General features: G+C 37.6%; 3 protein-coding genes across 3 annotated transcripts in view; 2 read left to right on the top strand and 1 right to left on the bottom strand.

Moving 5' to 3' along the window:
- Window positions 1-24: 24 nt before the first annotated feature.
- LOC110862393 lies at window positions 25-3278 on the top strand. The gene is made up of 9 exons (XM_022111597.2): window positions 25-218; window positions 307-789; window positions 860-1368; window positions 1465-1683; window positions 1772-1916; window positions 2007-2130; window positions 2208-2391; window positions 2492-2707; window positions 2801-3278. Exons 1-9 carry the CDS (start codon window positions 173-175, stop codon window positions 3137-3139), a joined length of 2265 nt encoding a protein of 754 aa, XP_021967289.1. The 5' UTR covers window positions 25-172; the 3' UTR covers window positions 3140-3278.
- On the bottom strand, window positions 3199-4801 carry LOC110862404 (neuroguidin). The gene is made up of 6 exons (XM_022111605.2): window positions 4442-4801; window positions 4247-4361; window positions 4008-4162; window positions 3846-3936; window positions 3606-3780; window positions 3199-3516 (listed from the first exon to the last, which is right to left on the bottom strand). The coding sequence occupies exons 1-6, from the start codon at window positions 4634-4636 to the stop codon at window positions 3309-3311; spliced, it is 939 nt and encodes a 312-aa protein (XP_021967297.1). The 5' UTR covers window positions 4637-4801; the 3' UTR covers window positions 3199-3308.
- Window positions 4802-7978: 3177 nt separating this feature from the next.
- LOC110863116 (Krueppel-like factor 6) overlaps window positions 7979-18743 on the top strand; it is a 29111-nt gene continuing 18346 nt past the window's right edge. The window contains exon 1 of the mRNA XM_022112358.2: window positions 7979-11814. Within this exon, the coding sequence (XP_021968050.1) occupies window positions 11713-11814 (102 nt within the window). The 5' untranslated portion in view covers window positions 7979-11712. The remainder of the gene's footprint in view (window positions 11815-18743) is intronic.

Genomic DNA, 18743 nt, shown 5'->3' with positions numbered 1-18743 from the left:
CAACTCCCACCAAACTCAATCTATCCTGCATCCCTTGTCTGTTTGGTTTTCGTCTAGTAAAATTATTGAAGTTACAATTTTGCCAAATTTTAGAAAAAAAATAAAACGAGTGATATTTACTTCAAAATTAAATAATACTTGCCAGACTCATTATCACATTGTATAAGCAATAATGGAAGAAAAACAAAAAGTGGCGGCGACAGAACAAGGAAACAGTGGTATGTTATTGCAATAATTGATGATTTAATTTAAATTTTGTTTGTTTTGCATTTTACTCCGGATTTATTCAATTTGAACTGTTCGCAGAAAAATCCAATTCAGCTGTCGATACAATTAAGCCATTGCCAGCAAGTACAGAAACGTCAGCAATAAAGTCTGTGATTTGTGGGGACGATAAAGCAGATTCAGAAAAGACCGGTGACACTGGTTCCGTACCAGGAACGACGCCATCCAGTACATCAGCTGAAGGAAACGAGCAAGTCCAAAAATCGAGTAGTGGTCAAGGCGGCGATGGAATTACTAAAAAGGATGAAGTATTCTTGACACCCCCGCCAGCGTCTACCCTCCTCATTCGACGAGCTGGAACTGGTAATAATAATGGAACATCAACCTACGTAGTTGGTCCTGCCAGCAAGCCAACTACTCCTCAGCAAGGCGTGGAAGAAGAAGAGGACGACGACGACGAAGACATGGAAATGACTCCTCCTCCTACTACTAATATCAACACATTTTTTAGTAAAAGATCCGGAAAAGGGTCGTTCTCATCATCCTGTGGAAAAGATTCATCAAGTAAGCTTCAATTTTCTTAAATGTTTTAAAGCATATTGAAGGAGTGATTAATGCTTATTTTGCTACCAAGCTAAACGGAAACCTGGAAGACCAGTGGGCAGTGTTGGACCTTATAAACGCAAAAAAATGGTTTCTGAAGGGGATTATAGTACTCATCCTGGTGAAGTTAGGGTTTCTAGCCGAATGTCGACCAGTATCTTTAAACACGATATTCTTAGTGCAACTGGCATCGTTAGTGTTTCACATCAAGTACAAGAGAATTCGCCTTGGATTTACCCATCCGTGATTCGTACATCACAAGTAGCTAGTGGGGGTAAGCCTCCAATGGCTGGCTTTCGGAAGCCATATTCAAAAGGATATAAAAGGGAAAAGGAATCATTAATTGACAACATTGACCCCTTAACTGGCAAAAGAAGGTACACGAGAAGAAAAAAGCTTGGAAATGAAAGAAGGGATACATTTGACGACTTTAGTGGAGAAAGTGAACCCGATGGTGATAAGCTCATTAAATTTCATTTGAGCGATAATGGAGTTTGGAGGCCAACAGATGATTTAAGATTGATGGTCAACATGAGAGTTGTGAGTATATTTTCAATAATAATTAGTTACTCAAGCTATGTTTTTTAAAACAATGGTTGCATAATTTAAGGAATGTTTTCTGCTTTGTTTTTCTAGAAAAACGACTTGGAGAGCATCTATTATGGAGTCAGATTTTCTTGCTTTTTTTCCTTGAGAGATATTCAGGAACGGTGGAAAAGGTTGTTGTACAATGAGAAGGCTAGTCTAGTGTCACAAAATGCAATTAATGTCATTCATCCAGACGTCAAATCAAAAATTTATCACCAATCTGTCTTTAGTCCAGAGGAAGAATATCTTGTTTCATCTGTTAAAGTTGTAAGCTTTATTTTTTTGTAATATTAACATGCAAATCGCCATATTAATGAGTGATTTTTGTAAAAATTATTTTGTAATTCTTACTTAGGACTCGGATTGCAACCCAGATATCAAAATATTTCAAGAGATTCTTGAAAATAATCCTCATATTTTTAGTAAGCATCGAACCGCAAGAAGATTGTTAATGCATTGGCTCGATATGAAGGACTACTATCTTCTTCCGCATCAAAATCGTACATACCCTAATTAATTCATCAGTTTAATTTAGTTTTAATTTTATTCGAATGTTTCTTAATAAAAATGATGCAAACCTTATCTTGCAGCACTGGAATACAATCCTGGCCAAACTTTTGAAGACTATGAAGATTGTGTTTGTGAAAGTCACTATGACATTCATGAAGACATCGACAGTGAATCTGTTTTGATGGAGTTGGCAAGTGAAGAAAGGTATGTATGTTGTATTTGAGAAATGTACATAATTTTGCTAGTAATATCTCTATTAACACTGGTATGTTAATTCTCAGAAACTTGAAGAAGAAACTTCGTCTTCTTGACGATGAGATAAATGCTTGGCAAGTTATCACTGGACAAATCATTGAAGATGGAATGAAGAACAATAAACTACCCCCTCTTCCTACTGATTTTGATGGAAAGACATTTGCACTATTGAGGGGAAAAGAAGTATACTATGGAATGACTTCCAGAGAGGTTTGTCTATTCTATACTTAGTTAATTATATGGATGGAAGTAAGTATTAATTATAGATTAAATTAATTAAACTAAAATTGTTATTGATGAATTCATACAGATAATTCTAGGAAGAAGTACTAAGGATTGTAAAGTTGATGCGGACCTCTCGGAAGAGGGTTCTAGCAACAAAATTTCTAGAAAGCAAGCTATAATAAGGTTAAAAAGAATGGGAAGATTTGTTATCATTAACAAAGGAAAAAGACCAATATTTGTAAATAAAAAAGCTGTTCCGTACCGATGTGCTGCAGTGCTTCATGATCAGGCTGTAATTCAGGTAAACGTCCTACAGTAAACTTCAGAGTTGAAACTGTTACACTTATAAAACAATCATAAATCAGAACTTACAAGTAATTATCACTAATTTCAGATCGCGCAGATTGACCTTATATTTTTTATAAATGAAGCCTTAATTGCTCGAGTAATAGAGCGGGATGTCAGTGGTGAAATTTATGCCAGCTTCAAAGATCTGGAGAATGAAAGTGCGACAACATCTTCCAAGTCTGCCCTGCCAAGTACGTTAGTAACCCCTCGGCAATATTCGACTCTTTACACAAGTTCCAACGGAGCGATTCAGTCGCAAGTTCGAGCTGGAACAGGTGATGCCACTACCTTGTCAAACCCAAATGTTAATAATCCTTCGCTGGGCGTTAATGATGGAACTTGTGAACCTATTTGCCAACCACCAGCTTCATATATAACTATATAATGTTGTACTGCCGACAAGGTATTTATAAGAGAGAGTTGTATAAGAATTATTATTACCAATGTGGTTAACACGAACTTATTGTATATTTTATTTCAGAAGTGACATTATGTTCTTAATCAATAAAATTGATTAAAATGTATATAAAACTTTTACGAATTTGTGTATAGTGCTACTTTTTCCTAAACCTTTTCTTACTGCCTCCGCTGGTAGATTTTTTTCGTTTCAGTGATTTCTTCTTGCCAGCAGAAGCTGCAGAGGATTTTCTAGGTCGAAAATCAGTTATTTCATCTCCAAGAACGCCCATAGTCGAAATTGCTCTGGCAATATGCTTATCTTTCTTAGTTTCTGGCAGCCGAGTTAAATATGTTTCTTCGTATCTGAAAATCAATTGTGAAGTCATAAAGTTATTGGTTTGTTTAACTAATGAGTAGTATAAATACGAGATTTAGAAAACTAGGAATAGTACCGTTGTTTGTCTTTGGTATGTCGAGATAAGTGATCCGAGGAGAATCCTTCGCCTTTGTTAAATATCTCGGTTGGGGTCTCCAAGAATTCCTCTTGTAATTCACGAATTAGAAGACGGTTAATGGATTTCTTTCTCACTTTTTCCATTTGTTTGGCAGGAGTTTCGTCTTCTTCGTCTTAAAGAAAAACATTACAATTATACCCAGAATGTAAGTAGAAATAAGATAATGTTAAGTGTTACCATAAGGTTGAGCTGCAACTTTCGGGGGCATATATACGTCTTTTTTGCCGCTTGGTCTCTCATTATCCTGATCTTCGACATCACTGTCGTCCTGCAAATTGTATACAAGTCAGAAATTATAGGTTAAGCTAAACAAAATTACAAGTGTTCAATTTTTCTTACCGGATTTAAATTGTCCAAATTAGCTTTATGCATCAAGGGGTCGGATTCTGGCTGTTTATCAGATGCGTTCCGAATAAGCTTATCAATCTGATATTTTAACTTATTGTCAATTGGTTTAATCTTCTCCAGTATAACTCTAAGTTCGACAAGCTGGTCTGTTTTGAAAATAAATTATTACAACAGGATGCAGTTTGAAATTATCAATTCTGATAATGTTATCTTTCTTATTTACGGCTTACCAACAAAACAACCATCTCTCAAACTATTCCCCGTCAATTTTGTCATCACAACCCCACCTAACCCAAGAAGGTACTGAAGAAGCAAGTGATTTTTCATTTCCAGAAAACTTATACCCTGAAATGTGGCCATGCAATGTCAATTAAATACAAATGATAAAGGGAATTGGTAAAAGGTTACAAGTTATAATTGCTAACCTTTGCCGTCGTCATTTCTTTCCCCTTTACTTTGTGTGCTAAAGCTGCCACCAGTGCCGCACAGTCTTTTGTTCTATGAGAAACCTCGTCAAAAATGGCTTTGGTCTTATCTACGTCTCCTAAGCTGATTTCCATCGCCCTAATGGTCCCCTTCTCAACGGCGGCTCCATTCTCCTCTTCCACGGACACACTCATATCAGATTTAATGTAAAAAATAGCAAATCCCCACAAAGTTAGTTTTCAATTATTAGCGATAAACAATTATTAATTGTTATGATTATCAAATTATCACAAGAAATAAACTTTAAATTCTCGTACTGCAACGAGGAATTCCACGAGTAAGTTTGAATTACAGATTACCACCACTGCTCACTCTATGCGTTGGACAACTGGATCTGACTATCAGCATCAACTCTTATGTATGCATCCAACACACAACTTTCTCCATTCCAGCCTAACTTTCTCCAGGCTAAAAACTCTATTTTATATGCAATGACGGTGAAATAACAGGAATTCATCCTCCGAATTTACCAGTAGGAATCTTATGTACTTTACAAGCATCTGGGGAAGGAGAGAAAGCGAAAAATATTTCTATGAAAATGTTGCATTTACATTCCTCCAAAGGACTGTTGGTGAGAATCAGGAAAGTGACGCGTTGCAAAAGGCAGCCATGCAGAGAAAATTGGTGATGGATGAAGAAATGCTGATGTCATGAGGAGATGAACGATTCGAAACGTCTGCAACCAACCGGAAGTCATCATTGTATGTTATTTCAACAGACTGGGTAGAAAGGAATCGTATTTGCTAAACAATTTATTGTCATGACGTCATGTCGTCACCAGTACGTACAATAGTGCTGGAAGAGGAATTTTCACCCTAACCTGAATGAAGTGAGGGCCCCATATTATTATCATGTGTGTAATCATCGACAGAAAATAGAATCTATTTCGACAATAATAATGCCGCTGTTAGTTGATCTTGTCGAATAATTTTATATGTAATATGCCCGAATTCTCAAAAAAAGAGAGATGAGGAGTAATATAATGGGTGGAAAAGGTCTGAGATTGTAATGTTGATGGTGGTGTGGTTCGGTATGTGGTGGCGATGAAGAAAGTTCCGACATGACGGGGGGACGTGGAGAGGGAGTCCAAAGACTTGTGCGTGAGTTGCATGTGGAATTAAGTAGAAAATGGACGTCTGTCAGAGTTAAGGAAAGATTTTCAAGACTGATATTGGAGATGGGAAGGCAGAGGATAACATCACATCATCCTCACGTCTTCCGCTATACGTACGTAAAAACGGAAGAGATCCACTTTCTACAGAGTGTTGGTTAGTATGGGGTTTTTAAATATGTGTAATGAAAATATTTTCTGTCATAACATACATAGACAATATTTTGATGAAAAGTATATACATATATATTTTTAAACCCCTAATTTAAGTATGTAAAAGTGGAGTCATTGCTAGTGCATTTTTAAGGTTATTTATTTAATACCTTGCTGAAAAAATATGCTTAATATATATAAAAAATATTGTCTGGCTATGAAGTGTCACTGCCGTTGGTTTAAACCATTTTCTTTAATTTCATTCTCAGGAAATTGTGCGCTGGAATTGTCAATTTTCTGTTACTGCATAAGGCATGATTGCCAATAGGAATAAATTGGAAATTCATGGGTTTGAAAAAGAAAGGGAAATGTCAAAAGTTCTCCGTTAAAGATCTCTGAATTCTGGATTGTTTTCTGGAGAAGGAAACGTAGGTCGTGTGGAAGGAGGTGATGATGAGACTGTCAGAGAATATAGCACTGGGGTTGACATCGACAATTCCGGTTGCTCTCTCTCTCTTATTCGCTTACCGGTGACTTATATTGTGGAGAATTCCCCAATGTAATATAATCTGAAAGAAATACAACTGACAACTGAGGAGGGTGGGATGTCCACTGTCTTATTCTTGCCCAACCCCTTTCTTTTTTCTGTGATTTTCCTTCCGTCAGCTTTGTCTTTCAGCAAGGCTTAGTTTGCTTCGTGATTTTACTTGGTCACCACAAAACCATTTATTTCAACCGTGGTGAATACTATATATTTAGGCCAGAAATATTTTACTCGTAACTTGTTGACGCAACATTCATCGTTGGGTGTTTGGTACATATGTAGCATGTTCACAAAAGGAAACCTGATGAATATTTTTGCATTTATAAAGTTGTTATGAGGAAGAGAATTAGAAAACTTGTGGCAAAGAGAAGGAAGGAAGGAATGTCGGGAAATGAAAAATGCCACAACCAAGTTTTAGCAGGAGATGTCCACTTATTATTATTTCCATCTTTCCTCCTCCTGGCAAAGTTGAGAGTTCAAATGTTGAAAGCTCAAGGAAGAAGCTCTCCGTCGTAGGAAAGAGAAAGTTTCGTTTGCTTTCCCCTGTGCCCTAATTTGCTCGTTAGAGCAGACTCATTCTACAGTTAGCATTTGCTCATTCTCTCCTTGCTTACACACAAATAAGAAGAGCGAGAGATTAAGAAAGTAGGAAAACAGTACCAACCAACGACGAGCTTCTTTCCCCGTGGATAACTCCAATGACTACGGAAACACTATACGGGTTGAGAAAAGCAGATCGTTACCTCAAACTCATCTACGGCTGGTGATTAGAGTTTGCTGTTTTGATTTAATAAAATCCTATAGCCAGACTTTGTAAAACGAGGAAAGTAATGTGTAACATTCTGACAGCAAAGCAGTTGGTTGCAAACTATTTGATAAGATTGGGTCGAGTGTAATAAAATTAACAAAATTTATAAATATTCATTCCCATGCATTCACCATACATAAATACGTTAAGCTTTCATCCATCCTAAGAAAACAACTAGCATTCCAATGCCGTTTATTTATTTATTTATTTATTTGCTCATCCCGACTCGCTTGGCAGTAAGACTAATGAAATCATGCCCTCATTGCATCCATGTGTACATTACATGTACCTGGACAAAATTAAGTATGATGTAATGCCTCAACCAAAGCCAGCAAGACTGGAGGCATAGATGTATATGCAAACTTGCACCAGGCAGTGAGGGAATGTCGAATCGCAGCTTTGGGACCACTCACTGACGCTTGCTCCGTCGTGTACCTCGCAGTTCTACAGAGAATTCAAGCCAGATAGTTGCCAGAGAGAGAGAGATCTCGCTTCTTTCGATGTCTGCTTATGAGCCAAATAACGACCCTGCTGCCCGTGCTGTTCTGTTCCTCCAAGTTTCATCGTTAAAGAAGAAAACCAGGCAGGCATTGCTGCAGAGCTACTAGGTGAATGCAATGCAATGTTACGATGCTGCAGTGTTCGTAAAGTTAAGTGCGACCGATATACTGGTCGTCGTCGTACGTACTCTGGCTTATTTTTCCCAAGTAAAGTTACTCCTACTACTCCTCGACGAACGAACGAACGGTTCTCTATCTGGCGTCCCTCTAATAGCAAACTTCACTGAGTCGGACCAGTAGAAACAGGCAGCAGAGATTCTATAGCCCCACAACACCAGCATCAGAACAACTCGCTCTCACTCTCGTCAGTTCAGTTTGAGTCTCAACTGACTCACGAACCCCACACGATTCCTCCTCTGCTAATAAGAGAGCAACGCCAAGCAAACTGCTAGAATTGTGCCGGTTGTAAGTGAAAGCGCTTTGCCGGATTTTTACCATCAGACTTCCCCTGTCCGACCCGTGCTTTCTCCAACAATTTGTTCACGGAATTCCACCAAAGCAGCCGCTGTTCTGCTGTGTAACACGTAATTGCGGACCAACCCGGCTAACTGCATCTGCATAATAATAACGCAGGGTGCTGCACATGAATATTAATAACAAGTTGAGACAGACAAGTGAGTGAGTGAGTGAGCTGCAGTCTAAATATTGATGATACCGATACACCTCTCTCTCTCCTCGTCCAAGGTAGAAATAAATAAAAGCCTTTGAACTTGGCTAAAGTGGATCGCACAGGATAAAAGTTCTCTCATTCTGTGCATACGAGTAAATTCCAATGAAAAGGAAATCGTGCTGACACATACATCCACTTTTCAGTGTTTCGTTCAGTGGATGATATCATGACACGAATGCGTAAATGAGTACTTGAACCATTCAATAATTGATAACACAAATGGAAGCATAGTTCTGCTACATACATGCATACATAACTATTATTTAATGACAAGTTGAACAGTCGGTGATGATTAGCAACATTTGACATTACGGCATGAAGTAATAATAATAATAATTGCCATATGCATTACTATACGCCTAAAACCTACATGTATTTACTTTTCTGTAATACTTGACTCATTAGAGTTTGAAGAAAATATAAAAGTCACGTGCTGGGAATGGAAGTTTGAATGTGTGCGATTATTACGATTCAAGTTGAGCTTCACTATGCAATTGAGTCAGTCAGATCGAGTTCCTTCACCAAACCAACTGAATAAGGGCAGAAAATGAATGAGCAGTAGAGCCAAGTAGTGATATGATACATATGATACCATAGTTGACTAGTTGTTGTTGGTGGTAATAAGGTCTGCAAAAGTACAATCAATGTGGTGTAGTGTATCGATTTAAATGGCAAATTGCCTAACGTCGTATATATAATAAGCACGGGCCAATTCTCACGAGTGTTATATTACTCTCCAACTAATACAATCAGACCGTCAGTCAGTCGCATATGTACATTGTTCATAGTTTATCTACTACATACATACTTGGTTATCACGGCTGCAACAAACGACCGTACATAAGAGCGTCATAATTTACTCGTAGCTAAAATGCAATTCAACTGCATTTGTATTTGAGCTGGTTCGAACGAATGTGTGAAAACTAATTAGTCATCATCATTCATCGTGTGCTCTACCATAAACGACCATCTACATACTACCATTACTGCCGCAGAAGAGTACCTATTTACATAGTGGAAAAATTCTTGAGTTTATCATCGCTGTGTTGTTCGTTCCCAATTCTGTTTATTCCGTCATCATCATCGTCGTCACATTATATCCTTGTGAGTAATACGAGTGAATGAATTTGGGTTTTGAGCCAGTTTAAATACGGTTAAAGAAGAAAACAACATCCTTAAGAAAGCAGCTTACTTCTTAAACACCACAAGTCAACCACAAGTCTCAGGCTCCAAAAAGCTGTCATAATCAATACAGTCCAATCCTCCTCCAAGACAGCAGACCTTCTCATCCATCCAATAACAGTTGACAGCTGCAGCAGTGGTAATGTCTTGACTTCCAATTCTGCTGGATTGTTCTCTTCTCTGGGATAATAATCATAATGAGGAGAACTAGTCATCCTAAAGCGGAGTGAAGCGTGTCCAGATGATACTTGATATTTCTTAAACCTAATCAAGACCGTACTGGAGTCTGTCATCAGTGAAAATACCCTTTCTCTCACCCACTAAAATCTTGGTTGTCTGTTGCTCTCCACAATGTGCTTGTGAAGTAACGTACATAGCGTGGGTAAAAAAAGTTTGCAAAAATTTGCGACTCTTCAAAAATTTTCCAAATTCAGTCTAAATTTAACACGACTGCAATACCAAAGCTGCATAAATAGAAACTCCCCATCAATTCAGAACAGACATTGAAATCTGTTTGAGAAGATCGTAGTCAAATTCTCAACCCGATCAATCCATTTTTGGACGGGATCATGTGCTGCCGGTTACCGGTACTCCTTGCACGTTTACTCCTTTGATGACGATCTGATGCAGCAAAGATTGATTTCTACATCCGCTACGAAAGTGGAATTTTCTGTGCATTTTTTGCTCTGATTGACGAGGATGTGGATGAGGTGTAGAAGACAAACTCATCAAAAATCAGAACCATCTTAACACCAACGGCCGTGTTCACCATAAAATCTTTGTGTGTGTGAGTGTGCTGTGTGCATCAGACAGTTTTTGGACGTAATATTTTTGAGATTGTAAGAAATTTGTGTGATTTCTTGGTAATAGCAACAGCAGACTTTGAATCCAGGCTGACAGAATGCCAAATTGGATGTATGCATGATAGTGCATATACACCGAAAGCCCCGTGATCATGAATAAATGATTGCAAGATTCGCTGAGCACACGTGAAACATTTTAATTTTTGAAAATCAATACAAGCACTATTCTGCTGCTCCCGGCGAATCCACGCCAGTGTTCATAAACTCATTGTAATAGCGTACATATATCTGGAAGCGTAGAAGACGTGAGAAGAAGAAGGAGAGAAGAGAATTGCATAATCAGCCATAAAAGTTAAAGACTATCTCTCATCGCAAGATCCACTTCTTACTACGAACGACGACGACTACTACTACTACAAACCTTCTTGCTGACTTCATCATCCTCCGTCTAACTAAATACTTCATACGGAATCTGTACAACCTCATCACCACCACCCACACATAGCCCAGACGAGAGTTTGCATTTAAATTTCAAAGTTTGGAGAGATTACAAAGCCAACTTATTATCTCGAAAATAAATCCAGGGACAGATACCACACCACACTTATTCCTTGCTTACTCGAGTGTTGCTGTATTAATGCCTGCTCTGCATTATCACCATCGTCGTGGTGTTTAATTTGCGATACATGTGTAATCGTCCTGATGATGGTGATTGTAAACCTGAATGCATAAACTTGAAGGTGGAAAAGTTGCACAGCTCTATCTCATCTCTCTCTCTCTCCGATTTATGAGTTGGAAGTGAGTAGTAAGTGCTCAGAGCGGAACACAACAATACAATATTTACTTACTCCCATCATCAAAAGTTGGAGAGGCTGCAAATAAATTCAGCACAGAAGAATAGTCTCGTCAAGTGGCTCAAGTGTGCTAATTGACATACAACTGCAATCAAGTCCGGAATTTGCCATATACACACACGGATCGGATATATATACGTATACATAAATGTGTTAACCAAAATCTGTACACACACACGACTGGAACTAAATTATGCACCTCTGCCTTTTGAGAGATAACCTTCAAGACGTCTCTGGTTTGATTTGACTAGACCAGATTGATTGTTATTCATCGCCAGCCAGGATAAACTGGGGTTATCGTAGACCAGAAGAAAATATTAGTTGCGTATACACATTCTAAATATATACGTATTTACATATACACGCCTTTCAGTGTATTCAAAATCTCCAGTTCAACAACTCTTCGTCATAAAACCAATTAAATCTCATTGTGATCGTTTCACTGCCCAGTTGCGACAACCAAGCTAGAAAATAGTTAGTGGTCCATAGTTTGAAAATAGGACAAGGATCCAGTTCTCCATCAAAATGGATATATTACCAAGTGTGGGGATCCTGTATGAGCTGCAAGCAATTCATGATACTGGATATTTGTTGTCTCAAGCTTCTCTAGAAGATGGATATATTCAGGTAAGGGTTTAACTCTATCCAGTAAATCCCCTTTATCCGACATATGCTCTCTCCATTCCCAACCAGATGCGTTCTCCTCATAAGACTTGCACATATTGCGATAATATCGCGACAAAAAATCTCTACTACGACGACGTATCTCTCGAAGTGATGGACAAACATAATTTGCAATAATAATAACAAAAAATAGTTACGACTTTTAGATACAACTTTTAATGTGACGTGATCTTCACGCAAAGTGCATACAAATGAATGAATCATCGCGATCAGCGATTACTCACACATCACACATTGTTTGTTCCTTTTTATGTAATTTGTTTGCGCTGGCCAGATGCGCACCTGAATCTCGGTTTCCATTTTCCTATGTTCCCGACATATTCCCAAATTTCCTAAAAGTAAAAGCTTTCTCATTGTATTACTGCGTGTTTTGGAATACTTTCTTGTTTCCTAAATAAATCCACATCCGGCCGGCTTTACTATGCGTTGGTAAAGTATGTACAGTTCAAGGAAATGTAAGAAAATGGATGCAATTTTTATATAGACCGATTACACCGATTCCCGCAACAAGAGCAATAAAATATAAAATGAACTGTACATATCTTTCGTACATGGGAAATTCAGACAGGGCTGCCATCGGTTATGTTCCTTTTGGTGTGGTGGGTGGTTTTATTTATATGTTTCGTACGGACTGGTTTGTGCCTGACTGTTGGGAATGATGATGTTGAGGTAGTTGATTTTCATCCTCCTTAATACCACTACATATCTCCATGTGTATGTACATATGTACATATGGATGATATCACATCCTCGTTAAAAGGTTATAATAAAATGATAAATTAGAAATGACTCATATTTTGTCCATTTACCAGCAGCCTCGCTTTAATAGCATGGCGGACGAGGGCCACAACAGAGTTGACATGCTTCATTCGGAATCAGTCACAATAATAAACATTTTTTAAATATATCTGTCTGTCACTTTGCAAATATGTCCATATACTTACTTAAATAGATAGCTTTACTCTCTGTGTGAGGATTTATCGTGGCTTCGTAGTCTGTGCATAGCAAAATATAGTCAATAGTGCAAAAAATCGTATTATTGTGTCACTGATATATTTATTCCACATGTCCTTGCGCTTTCAGGTATTTTAACGAAGCATAGATTAAAGCGGAGTTATGTGGCCATAATTCCAGAGTACCACCAGTACGAAACTAGCACTTACTTTGATGATCACTCAGTCACTCACTGTTTAGTGTTTACACGAATTATATTTCCACTTTCTCATCTACAATCAATACTTGGAGCAAGGACGACAATATTTAAATTATATAGTATGCAGGCAGAGGCCGAATGACGTAACTATTAATAGGCACTTATTACTCCCTTTAGTAATGCCAAGCCAAAATAATATTGCATGTTTTTATTTGCAGTATATTCATGCATGCATTCCAAATCGTGTCCTAAATATAATATCCTGGATCCCCCCGATTGCCTTTATTAATTGCCTTCATTTCATATAAAATCCTTTGTGACAAGAGCTCGAAAATATAATTGACAGCTTCAAATTAGGTGTGGCATATTGGAAGCGAAGAAATTTTTCTGTACTTTCATAGCCAGATGTGTACAATTCTATTCTCCTGAACGATTCACAACTATTACTACAAACAAATGTAATGTGCATGTAATGAGAACAACAAGCATATTCCCGCATTGCGGTGCTACTGAACTTCCTGTGCCAAATTTTCTCAAGGTATTGCCATCATTGTTATGTCACGTTCACACAGTTGGGGGAGGAACACCGTGTAGACCAGCATTATTATCATTGTTTATTGTAGGACAACTACTGAGTTGGAGGAAATCATGATAAAGTAAACGTATACGAGTTGAGTGGATTTCATGATAGCTACTGTTTAGTTGTACATAAGTAGATATAGATACGTGTATATGCACGGGTGGATTGTAAATCTGGACAAGCCGTATCGGTGACATTATAAAACGTGGTATGACCAGAGTCCAACAAGGATTGTAGATTTTAAGTAAAAATACCATTGAGAAGCTCGGAATGTTTTTACAAATCCGAGTACTATTGTGCCAGGTCACATAAGTGTCACCATATATCACAAATTTCTTATCCTGGGATTTTACTCTGATGAAAGCAGTGGAATATAAAAATTATTCTCCACCACCAAATTCTAAAATACCCTTTGAAATGGTCACATTGTTTCCTTTCTCACCCAGAATTTTGTTAGTCTGGACTATAAATTTTGAATTCGATCCTATTATATCCCACGACGACGACAGTTGCAGTAAGTAGTGAAAGGAAGGGATTGAAAAAATAAAGGTTTCGGCTCAGAATCCTCCAACTTCTTACAAGGGAAGGTCCCCGACTGCTTATCGTGTTCTGGGTACCCACTATGTTTTTTAGAATCTACCAGGACTTCAGATGAAGGATTCATTCATATTTCCGTGTAAAACTCATATTTGGCGCCATGGCGTGGCGCCAAATTTAAAAATTTGCATTTTCGACCAATTTCAAACCCCCATAACTTTTGCAGTTTATGTCTGATTTTCAAAATTTTATGCTTAAAATGATCACAAAAGTCGAAATTTTAGAGAAAAAAATAAAAATAAAAAAATAATAATTTTTGAGATATTTTTAGCATTTTTTCGACGAACCCCCCTTTCTAAGAAAATTACGAAATTTTATGAAAAGTTAAAAGTGATAATTTTTCGATAAATGTCAGGGGATACGAAAGTTGAAGTCCTTGTCATGAGTTTTGCCAAAAATTTTGAAAATCCGTCCAGGATTTCAAAAGTTATGGCGGTTTCAAAAATAAAAACATTCAAATTTGGCGAATTTGGCGCCACCGCACAACGCCAAATATGAGTTTTACACGGAAATATGAATGAATCCTTAATATGGGGTCCTAGTAGATTCTAAAAACATAGTGGGTACCCTGGACACGATAAGCAGTCGGGGACCTTCCCTTGTTAGCAACGTCTTTCTAAAGGCCATAAGATTATTACCCTTATTTGTGGTACTTAAGATCAGAGGACTATCCGAGTTTTGCTTTGATTTATGCATCACAAATTCAGAAATAGCATCAAAATTTTTTATGCAACTCTGATTTCAAATCTAATCAAAGAGGATTTTAACTAAATGATAACTTTTCATATGTACATGTTCATATGTCATATGCCTCGATTTTAAAGATGTATTTAATACGCTTCAACTAAGGATCACCACAATAATAATCTCGATCGGTATTTGTGTACTTACATATAGATACACACTTACAGTACAAGTTCGAACTTGTGGAAGAGAAGAAGCCCATGTTGGAATACCTTTTATACACATAAGCGGGTTAAAATGATTCATCTTCCTAAATCATTTCGTGCTATTGTTGTCCCCTTCCTTACTCACTTTGTTGTATTAATATTTTTGAAACAGGTGTGGTGAGTAAAATAGAAACTTGGACAGGTGGACAGGTATAAATATTTACTACCACAGCAAGGTCGTTTCATCAATTGTACATTATTCATTTTTATTTAAAATCGACTAATTAAATTACGTTTTTAAGAAACATTTAAAATATGATATCGCTCTATATCGTTCTACTCATGGGCATAAGTACGTATGTAGTTCGGAATCCTGACACTTTCCATATTCTGGCAAAAATTACGTATTCCACCCCCGGTTAAGTGGTGCATTCTCACCTCTGGTTCTATTATAAGCATAGTTTGGAAAGGAAAGATCATTACGTTGATAGCTTTATAAACTACTACTAATAATAACAGTCCTTAATTGCATATTAGTCGTCTCGTGGTATTGATTCTTGCTGACGAAGAGTTTGTAAAAGGTCAGCATGGAAATTGGTATATAATGGTGTTTAAAACTAGAAAGAACTGCAATTCATTGTTTCGGGTTGGAGTAGTAATCAATAAAGTTGTCAATCAAGGTAGTGATTGTCTCGTCTCATTGTCTAACTCCGTGAAAACAGACATTCTCCAATATGCCAATGGTCTCTCATTATCCACAATTATTTCCTTGGAACTGTTTGCTCTAGTTTCGGGAAAAGCATTACACACCGTTCTCGCTCTCTCTTTCCCTCTGCATGGGGCCCAGTTGTTTTATTTACAGTATTGTTGCAGGAAAAAGTGGTAAAGTATAACGAACACTTTGTTTAATTAATGTGACCACCGCGCTATAACTGGAAGGATGGAATTCATTTCATTTTCCTCGTCCAAAACCGCAATGGCTTTGGACACGATACGTCAGCTTTGATCATAATAATATGAAAATGGGATCGTTAATTGCTTATCCAGAGGGAAGCTGCTGTTTTGTTTGTTGTGATATAGCATCATTGTCTTCCATTGTCATTATTAAAACCATAACTTTTTTTACTTGGATAAGATATTATTGTGACCAAAGGTTTACCACACCGTCACGGGACCACATACGAATACAACATGTTTTTACTAGAGTTTGGTATGCTCAAACAATATGCGTGCAGCAGGCATGAGATCAAAACCTGGCCAAGAAGGTCAGATTTTTGGACTCCATTTTGCTGCAACATGCACCACCTCAATGCGAATTTAAGAAATGAGAACACTGTGATAATAAATATAACGTAGAGTCCTTATATTATGACTATACGTTGAATAGGATAAGTCGTTTACTCACTTGGATATGTTACATATTCCGACCGACCATGTAATTAATGGGACGCAATAATGCGAGTGAGCTACGAAAAGTATGTACATTGAGTTGTTGTTTGTGGTGGAATTTGGATTCGGGTTTCTGGATTGGCTTGAAAGCAAAATAACGAATGAAACTCCATCAAGTTCATGATATACATAGCTTGGAATGGAATGTGGTGAGACCCCGATGGCAAGTCTAATTTTTATTTCAACTAAAATTGCTTTAAATCAACTCATCAAATTAAATTCGTCTCTCAATCACATTTATTCGCCTGTATTTACTGTATTCGTCTAGTCAGGTACCAACTCCCAGACAGCACATTTTTTTGTAATTTGTAAAACTTGTTGTCAATAGTACTCACAAGTCTTTAAATAAAATTGGATAGAAATATATTTATATTTCGTCTCAATTTGCTCGTAATCAAAATGTGGATGGTTCTGCACTCGAACAATTTGTTAATTGCATGAAAGTTTTTTTGCACCATGTTCACCATTTCAGACATAGATTCCATCTCTCTCGAAAAGAAGTAGACTATTTTCTTCCTACTTAATTTCTCAGAGCAATTGAAAACAAGGTAATTTTCGAGTCTTTTTGCTCGAGCTGGTTTGGTCTGGCCGTTGCTTCACCATTCACCATCCTCAGTCGGAGATTGCCGTGGGCAAATTCTGCTGATTGTTTGTGTCTCTGCTTTGGCATGTAAGTTCTCTTCATCTCTGAAACCAACGCCGATATATATCGTACTTGTGTATCTATGTACCTACAATTTCCCTCCCGTCGTATATGATCATATCCCATTTCCGCAATTTTCCTCCAGACCTTAGGAACAAGTATATGCATGCATATACACAAGATGCAATAAATAGATGATCTTCCTGGGACATATGCCAGATTTCACTTGGAGGAGGATATCCACATTCATTGCAGAACAATACTTGTCATGCGTCGTGGGTGGAATCTAAAAAACAATTTCATTGAAAATTTAGGGCACAAAAACCCCACATACTTAATACATAAAGTGTAGATGCGACACATCAGACTTTTTTTACACCTAAGCCTTCTTGCCTTAGAGTTCAGCTAGTGTAATATTACCAGACCTCATATTCAGCACATCGTGTTTGCAAATACTGTTTTGACTGCGACTGGACTCATGTAATGGAGTAACTTGGAATTTTTTCTACCACGTCATTTATTCTCTGGTCAGTATCGTCTTGACAAGATAATAATCTTTACATGGATGTAATAAAAAATACTTGTCAGCCATTCTTGCAATCACTTGAGTAAATTTAAACCATCGTCGTCACAATGAATATGAATGACTCAACGGATAGCAGAGTGAGTGTAATATTTAGTGGACAAAGTTTTGCTTGGTTGGCTATTAGCTTACTTTACAGAACTCCCTCCACCTCGGATCAATATTCTTGGAAAGAGGGGAGACTATATGATGATGCCATTAAGTAAACTCGGCTTTTAAAAGTTTATGTTACTTAAGTTTCTGTGCCTGGAATGTGCATATATGTTCGTCTTTGTGAAAATGACCAGTACTTATTAATACTCTGCTGCACCACACGCCTTGCTCTCTCTACGACGACTTTACATTTAATCTCATTCATTACAAAGTACACTTGACGCTCGCATTGATCTTAGAAGAAACACAAGAAGGAATAAAAAAATGTATATTCCATCAGCCGAGAGAAAATAAACTCTGGTTGGGAGGAGGGTATTTAGTAATCTAAGCATGTCTCAACTAAAAGATTCGAGGCTGTAGATTACAAGCGCGATGTGGACTGAGAAAACGAATCTTTGCCTAGTATTAGAAAGGATGGGAGATGGATGGATGCAAATGGGGTGCACATCGGGCCTAAACACATCTTTCCGGTCTCCTTAAATAAACCATGGATAGAAGGAACGATGGTTTGGTTAGCATCACCAAGCTACATGGCTGGCAAGACCAGTGCGACAAATTATTCGGCACCGACTACGAAAGCGAAAGCCAAGTTATTTAGCACGGGATATATGTATGTACATGGTTATAGTTGTAGGATGAGAGAGAATGCAGAATATCAGGAACGGATATAGGAATATATATGCTATGCAGTAGGAGCCACATCCACTGTGCAGCATTTATTTCATGGACATTAAAGCAGTTGTAGAGATCCAAATGTGTAGTTATGGAGGATGGATGAGTGCATTGAAAAGTGATGGGATGGCAAAAAACTAAACTTGTAAGGA

The sequence above is a fragment of the Folsomia candida genome, unplaced genomic scaffold, assembly GCF_002217175.1.
Source record: "Folsomia candida strain VU population unplaced genomic scaffold, ASM221717v1 Fcan01_Sc001, whole genome shotgun sequence".
NCBI classification, from domain to species: domain Eukaryota; kingdom Metazoa; phylum Arthropoda; class Collembola; order Entomobryomorpha; family Isotomidae; genus Folsomia; species Folsomia candida.
The sequence above is the reverse complement of the archived record's forward strand: the minus strand, read 5'-3'. Positions and strand labels throughout refer to the sequence as shown.

Bases quoted from the DNA above. Each gene is read 5' to 3' on its own strand.
- LOC110862393 (XM_022111597.2), top strand. From the start codon at position 173: ATGGAAGAAAAACAAAAAGTGGCGGCGACAGAACAAGGAAACAGTG. The intron at 1,917-2,006 runs GTACATACCCTA...CTTATCTTGCAG, and splicing joins TCTTCTTCCGCATCAAAATC to CACTGGAATACAATCCTGGC. The intron at 2,708-2,800 runs GTAAACGTCCTA...CACTAATTTCAG, and splicing joins ATGATCAGGCTGTAATTCAG to ATCGCGCAGATTGACCTTAT.
- LOC110862404 (XM_022111605.2), bottom strand. From the start codon at position 4,636: ATGAGTGTGTCCGTGGAAGAGGAGAATGGAGCCGCCGTTGAGAAGGGG. The intron at 3,937-4,007 runs GTAAGAAAAATT...TACAATTTGCAG, and splicing joins ATTTGGACAATTTAAATCCG to GACGACAGTGATGTCGAAGA. The intron at 3,517-3,605 runs GTACTATTCCTA...ATTGATTTTCAG, and splicing joins CATACCAAAGACAAACAACG to ATACGAAGAAACATATTTAA.